General features: G+C 44.5%; 1 protein-coding gene across 1 annotated transcript in view; it reads left to right on the forward strand.

Moving 5' to 3' along the window:
- Positions 1-764: 764 nt before the first annotated feature.
- Positions 765-7336, forward strand: part of ALDH2 (aldehyde dehydrogenase 2 family member) — an 8447-nt gene continuing 1875 nt past the window's right edge. Inside the window, exons 1-10 of the mRNA XM_005424033.2 lie at positions 765-890; positions 1866-2006; positions 2215-2294; positions 2683-2794; positions 3230-3358; positions 3778-3891; positions 4213-4315; positions 4953-5137; positions 5417-5581; positions 6762-6919. Of these exons, the coding sequence (XP_005424090.1) occupies positions 1932-2006; positions 2215-2294; positions 2683-2794; positions 3230-3358; positions 3778-3891; positions 4213-4315; positions 4953-5137; positions 5417-5581; positions 6762-6919 (1121 nt within the window). The 5' untranslated portion in view covers positions 765-890; positions 1866-1931. The remainder of the gene's footprint in view (positions 891-1865; positions 2007-2214; positions 2295-2682; positions 2795-3229; positions 3359-3777; positions 3892-4212; positions 4316-4952; positions 5138-5416; positions 5582-6761; positions 6920-7336) is intronic.

The following is a 7336-nucleotide window of genomic DNA, read 5'->3' on the forward strand; positions in this document are numbered from 1 at the left end:
AAGCTAAGGAAAAAACTCTGGGGAAGGGCACGGGAGGGAGGGGAAGGTGCTTGGCCGGTTATCTGCAGAGACCGGACCCTTACTCCAGGAAAATCCTGTGGGATCGCCTGTGCGAGGTGCTGCTGCAAGGCAGCTTTCCAAGGCACCCGGCCACTCCTTCCCCGGTGGCCGTGCCCAGGCTCTTGCTGGTTGTCTGGGTGTTCTGCAAGTTCTTGGCGAGTACCTCGATCTTTGCACTCCCATTCTCTTGCCACAGACCTGAAAAAAAATACCCTTGGAAAGTAAGAGTTGGTAAAAAGCTGCTGTTAGCACCTGGTTCTGGTGTATGGGGAGCCTAAAGTTGGTTAATCTGGGAAATAAAAGAATCATTTAGATTGGAAGAGACCCTTAAGACTCATAAGAAATCCTGTAAAAGTTCTGGTGCTCTGGACAAAATCTACTCACTATGTTGTCTGTGCCTAAAGCCTTTTCCCACTCTTCAGTCTCCTGACCTGTCCCTACACAGCCCCAGCCAGGCTTCCAGCTTTTGCAAGGACCTACCAAGATGGGAACCTCTTCCAACTCATTGCTGTTTGCTGAGCTGTGAATTCTTTTATTCACTCGAGGCTGTGTTGTGTGCTTTTAGGCTAAAGTATCTCCCTCATATTGCTGCAGGTTTGGAGCCCACACAAGTCAAGCCCTTTTAATTAACCAGGCTCTTCATATGCCATCAAAGAAGCAAAGCTCCTCCTGATTCCCCTGGGATCTGGCTCGAAGGCTCACCCTGCTTGGCTTTTTCCTTGCAGATTTTCATAAATAACGAATGGCACGATGCAGTCAGCAAGAAAACCTTCCCCACCATCAACCCAGCCACGGGAGAAGTCATCTGCCAGGTGGCTGAGGGCGATAAGGTAAATGCTGGGGGGCTGAGATGGGTTTGTTCTCCATGGGAGCAGGTCCAGAGGGGATGCAGGGGAAGGCACCACCCCACGTCCCACCTGGGCAGCTCCGTGTTTGCAGCAGTGTCTGATCCGTGCAAATACCACACCAAGTGCTGCATGTGTCCTTCCTTGACTACTGCTTAAAAAAAGAGAAATGGTGGGGAATAAAGTCATGTAATCATCACCTGCCTTATGCAAGGCCCTCCTGGGAGTCTGTGGCAGAGCTGAGGTGGTGTTTCCCAGCAATTTGGGGTTTTTCCTACAGTCTGGAAACCTGTGTGTGTTCCCCAAGGGAGGAGTGAGTGAGGGAAACCCTTTGTTGTTTGCTGCTCTGTGGCAGCCTGGCTTGTCCTGGCGAGACCATTGCAGCAAGCCAGGACAGAGAACCAGGTAGGAACCAGCAAATGCCCTGACAGGACAAAATCATGGAGCAGAGACAGCTGATCAAGGAAAAAACTCCTTTGGACTGGACTCTGAAAAAGTGCCCAAAGTAGATTTCCAGAGCTTTTTCCATGCCTCGTTCTAGGATGCAAATATTAACCCAGCAGGTGACATTGCAGAAATGACCTGATGATATTTGCACTCTGTGTAGCTGAAATAACAGAGGGTGAGCACAGGCAGAGGTTGCACAGCTGCTGCACCCATCTGCTCCTCTGCCATCGCTGCTGCTTCCTCCTCACAGATGCAGCCTGGCTGGGAAAGCTGTGTCCTCACAGTGTGTGCTCACCTGCCTGGGAAAGCTGTGTCCTCACAGTGTGTGCTGAGCTTGGTGCTCCTGGGGAAAGGGGCCCAGGGTGTGCTCCCCTGCCCTGGGACTGCAGGTTCTCCCCCAGAAGCCTGGCAGGAGCTGTTTTCTCCTGCAGAGCAGGGAGAGCTTTTGTTGTTTGCAGAGAGGGAGGGAGAGCTGGTTACTCCTTCCTCAGCCTTTGCTGGGCTCCCCCGCAGGCAGATGTGGACAAGGCAGTGAAGGCAGCCAAGGCAGCGTTCCAGCTGGGCTCTCCCTGGAGGAGGATGGATGCATCGCACCGCGGGAAGCTGCTGACCCGTCTGGCTGACCTGATCGAGAGGGACCGCGCCTACCTGGCCGTGAGTGCAGGAACCACGGGGGGCTGGGCTGGGCCTCACCCCCAGCTCACACCCGGGACAGACCCACAGAGGGTGGGGAGGCACTTCTGGGGAGCTGAGAGCAACAAATCAACAGACGGGACAGATCTAGGCTGCAAACTGAGAACTGACTCAGGGCTGCACACCTGAGTTCCCCCCAGCTCCTCAGGAAACTCTGCTGTCTTTGCAGGCCCTGGAAACTCTGGATAATGGCAAACCCTACGCCATCTCCTACCTGGTAGATTTGGACATGGTGGTCAAATGTCTCAGGTGGGTTTGGAGGCCACAGCCACAGCTGGGCCATGGTACTGAATCTCTGCAGGTTCAGCCACCTCCAAATTCAGGGGCTGTGGGATCTGGGTCTGACTGATGGTTTCATATCAGACACTTTGGGTTTACTTTTTGCTTCTACTGTTTCTTCTTTTTCTACTTTTTGCTTCTCTGACTTCCCCAAGTCACACAAATGGTAGTCATCTGTTACAGCATAGAAATTGTTATAGGAGACACAAATATTTCTATTTACTGTCCATTCTTTAAATCACCTGTTTGGGAAATACCTGCACTGAGTTGTGACTGAAACAGAGCAAGCCTCTCTTATTTTCTGTTGGCATCAGACTTGTTATTTTAATTCCAGTGACCAAACTGTTATTGTTTCCAGATACTTTGCAGGCTGGTCAGATAAATTCCATGGCAAAACCATCCCATTAGATGGAGACTTCTTCTGCTACACAAGGCATGAGCCCGTGGGAGTCTGTGGGCAAATCATCCCTGTGAGTAAAGTGTAGCAGCAGTTCCTGCAGGGCTGCAAGAATTCAGTGTTGCACTGCATGTTCCCCTCTGTTGCCAACCGCTGCTTCCTCCCAGGGGTGAGCAGAGCTGGGCTTGCACCAGCTGGGAGGGTTCTTACCTCACTCACCCTGCCAGAGCAGAACTGCCAGTTGATTTCATGGGCTCTGAGTGAGGTTTACTTTGTATCTGCTGATTAAAAAAAAACAAACAAGGGGTTTAAGCCCATTTATAGGAATTACCTGACTCACAAGCACAATTAAGTTTAAACTCCTGCCTAGAATTAACCCCAAAATTTTGTGTGATGAGGAAAAATCCAAGACTTCCCTAAGTGCTGATTTGAGTGGAGCTCACTGGTTCATTACTGACTGATCAGAACCTTTCAAGTTCACACCAGCAAATCTCTCCTTGTTTTTCAGTGGAACTTCCCACTGTTGATGCAAGCATGGAAACTGGGGCCTGCCCTGGCCACTGGGAACGTGGTTGTGATGAAAGTGGCAGAGCAAACCCCCTTGAGTGCTCTGTACGTGGCCAGTCTGATCAAAGAGGTGAGGACAAGGCCAGGATTCCATCACTGCTGGAGACAGGAGCAGGGAAGGGCTGTCTGCAGGAAGGCTGGGTTGATTTATCAAAAAAGAACTCCCTTGTTCATATAAATGCATGTACAGATGATGTAAGTCTTGATTAGGGAAGGACTCTTTGAGGTTTATTACATAATGAACTTTAGGGTGATCAGAAAGTGAATATATATCCATATTTCTATGTGTATTCACACCTTCAAATTGTACTTGGGATGTGGGGTGGGAAGAGGAATTGTCCTGGTTGTTGCAGACAGCATTAAAATGAAGCCCTGGGAAATGAAAGGAGAAATCAAAGGAGTGAAGGCTGCTGTCACAAACACAGGAGGGGAGTGAAAGCCTTGGTTTGTCAAAGGAATGATGTTGCTGTGTCCTGCTGGCATTGCCAGGCTGGATTCCCCCCGGGTGTGGTGAACATCATCCCTGGCTATGGGCCCACGGCAGGAGCTGCCATCTCCTCCCACATGGACATTGACAAAGTGGCCTTCACCGGCTCCACCGAGGTAAGGGAGCAGCCCTGGCACCATGGAATATCTCATGGCTGGTGAAATACTGCAGGTGCTTTGCCTTCTCCACCTCATTCAAAGCTGATTCCAGGCTGTGAGGTGTATATTTGCATTAGGTAAGACTCTTTTGTTCTGTTTTGATTCTTTAGAATATTTCCTATTGTTTCCCCTGAGCTGTTTCTTGTTGGAGGTGAAACTCTGGGCAGACTCAAAGCCCTGACAATGAGGATTAGCATTAAATGCTGACTGAGATGTAAACCCAGAGCCCTCTTGCTGATGTGGGAGTTAATTCCAACACCTGCTCTGCTCTCCCTGCAGGTTGGACACCTGATCCAAAAGGCTGCAGCAGAGAGTAACCTCAAGAGGGTGACCCTGGAGCTCGGAGGGAAGAGCCCAAATATCATCATGTCTGATGCAGACAGTGAGTGGCTGCTGGGCAGTGTTTGATTTGTGTATTTTACCTTGGTTTTTCCCAAGCAGAGCTGGAGGGGAAAGGAAAAGGAAGGAAAGGTCTCCAGTGTGAGGCTCTAGCCCTGACACCACCACTCTGCTGCAGCTGCTGCATTTGTGTATCAGCACTCCTCCACTCCCACTTCTTTTCCCAGTGCTGGGTAGTTCAGCTATCAACAAAAAAAAAAGAATTGTTTCAGTATCTTCCCCCAGTCCTTGCCCCAGTTTTGTTTTCATTTCTCTTGGAGCACGCCACTCTTTTCTTCTCCTATGAAGTCCTGCTTCCCTCATCCCTTGCACATAAACTCATTTTTGGCCTCAATGAGCCAACACTCACTTAACTGAGCAGCTGAGTAAGGAAGAAAATTCGTCCTTAACACCTGATAATTTCCAATGAGAACTGTAACCTGCCTCAGGTTAGATATTTTTCTCTAGTCTGGGGTGCTTTAATGAAGAATGAAGTCTGCAGCTCCTGCCCTCCAACCCATGGCAAATGCTGTCAACTGAAAGGACTTTGTATCCCCAGCAGTCTGTGTGATAATTGTGCTAAAAAAGTCACAGGTCTGGTTGGGTTTGTTTGCTTATTTGTTTTCTCTCCCTCTTCCCAGTGGACTGGGCTGTGGATCAAGCCCACTTTGCCCTGTTCTTCAACCAAGGGCAGTGCTGCTGTGCTGGCTCCAGGACCTACGTGCAGGAGGACATTTACAACGAGTTTGTGGAGAGGAGTGTGGAGAAGGCCAAGGCCAGGGTGGTCGGGAACCCCTTTGACTTCAAAACCGAGCAGGGGCCTCAGGTGGGAGCAGGAAGAGCCCTGAGCTGTTATCTCTTGAAATTGTCCCAATCTTCAGTCACTGTGTAGATTAGAGTGGGAGCACCCTTGGCTCTGTTGATTACCCTAAATTGAACTGAGCCCATTATCACTGGTGCAGGAGGGAGGAGTTAATTAACCAGTGGGACAATTCCAAAACTCGGTGCTGGCATTTAAAAATGACCATTTCCCTTTGGAGATTGCTTGGCAGCCTGCTGCAATGAGGAATTGCACAGCAGCTGTTTGTCCCCTCCTGGCTCTTAGGTGGATGAGGAGCAGTTCAAGAAGATCCTGGGCTACATCAGCACGGGCCAGAGGGAGGGAGCCAAGCTGCTGTGTGGTGGCAGCCCCGCTGCAGACAGGGGCTACTTCATCCAGCCCACTGTCTTTGGGGACGTGCAGGACAGCATGACCATTGCCAGGGAGGAGGTGAGTGCTTCAGCTTGCAGTGGGAGATGTAAATAAAAGTCTTTGTTCTATTAATAGCAGTTAAAATTAGGTGGAGCAGTGGTTTTTCATTTTTTTTATAATTGATTTCTTTTAGGGGAATATCTTTTGTTAATGAGCTGTTGAGGTTTAGTGCATGATTGATAAAATGGTGTTATTTTATTGTGAGATGTTTTACTTAGGGGGAGGAACTAAGCATTCTTAATTAGTATTTTAAATCTCAAATTATATCCATAAACAGCTTTTTTATTAAGCTGAGAAGCCTCAGAGAAAAAGGGAAAAAATATTATCTCATTTGTTCTCCTGTGTTTTGCTGCTTTGGAACGTGGTTTGGAGATTGTTTATCCAACAGGTGGTTTCATGTGAATTGTTTTTACTTACTGGCCAAGCAGGGGCCAAGCTGTGTCAGACTCTGAGGAGAGAGTAATGAGTTTTCCTGAGTATCTTTTAGCCTTCTGTCTGGATCCTTTCTGTATTCTTTAGTATAGCATTATATATTATAATGTAATATATTATGTAAAATGTAATGGAAAAGAAAATGTAAAATGTAATAGAAAATAAAATGTAAAATATAATGAAATATATAATATATAATAAAATATACAATAATATATAATAATATAATAATATAACAATGTATATACAATATTATATATTATATATTATATATTATATATTATATATTATATATTATATATTATATATTATATATTATATATTATATATTATATATTATATATTATATATTATATATTATATATTATATATTATATATTATATATTATATATTATATATTATATATTATATATTATATATTATATATTATATATTATATATTATATATTATATATTATATATTATATATTATATATTATATATTATATATTATATATTATATATTATATATTATATATTATATATTATATATTATATATTATATATTATATATTATATATTATATATTATATATTATATATTATATATTATATATTATATATTATATATTATATATTATATATTATATATTATATATTATATAATATATAATATAAACCTTCTAAGAGGACATTGTCAGATTGATCTTCCCTCGCCTTTGTGGGGGCCTCAGGCAGTCCCAGCCCGTGGTTCCTGTGTTTCTCCACTCTGTGCTGGTCCTTGCAGATCTTCGGGCCGGTGATGCAGATCCTCAAGTTCAGAACCATCGAGGAGGTGATCGAGAGAGCCAACGACTCCAAGTACGGCCTGGCAGCCGCTGTGTTCACCAGGGACCTGGACAAAGCCAACTTTGTGTCCCAGAGCCTCAGGGCTGGCACTGTCTGGTGAGCCTGGCACCCCCTGGCACCCCCTGGCACCCCCTGGCACCCCTTGGCACGCTGGGCCTCTCCTTGGGATCAGTTTGACTTGGGCTGTGCTCAGGGTCATGGCAGAACTTCAGGTGTAACGGGAACTTGGTAACATTTGTGTGTCTTTTTTATAGATGTTTGTTTTTTATAGGTATTTATAGATTTTTATTTTTATAGATATTTAATATCTATTAATAGAATTTTTATAGAATTTTTATAGAATTTTTGTAGATTTTTTATAGAATTTTTATAGAATTTTTATAGAATTTTTATAGAATTTTTATAGAATTTTTATAGAATTTTTATAGAATTTTTATAGAATTTTTATAGAATTTTTATAGAATTTTTATAGAATTTTTATAGAATTTTTATAGAATTTTAAATAGATTTTTT

The sequence above is a fragment of the Geospiza fortis genome, unplaced genomic scaffold (genome assembly GCF_000277835.1).
Source record: "Geospiza fortis unplaced genomic scaffold, GeoFor_1.0 scaffold145, whole genome shotgun sequence".
Lineage (NCBI taxonomy): Eukaryota > Metazoa > Chordata > Aves > Passeriformes > Thraupidae > Geospiza > Geospiza fortis.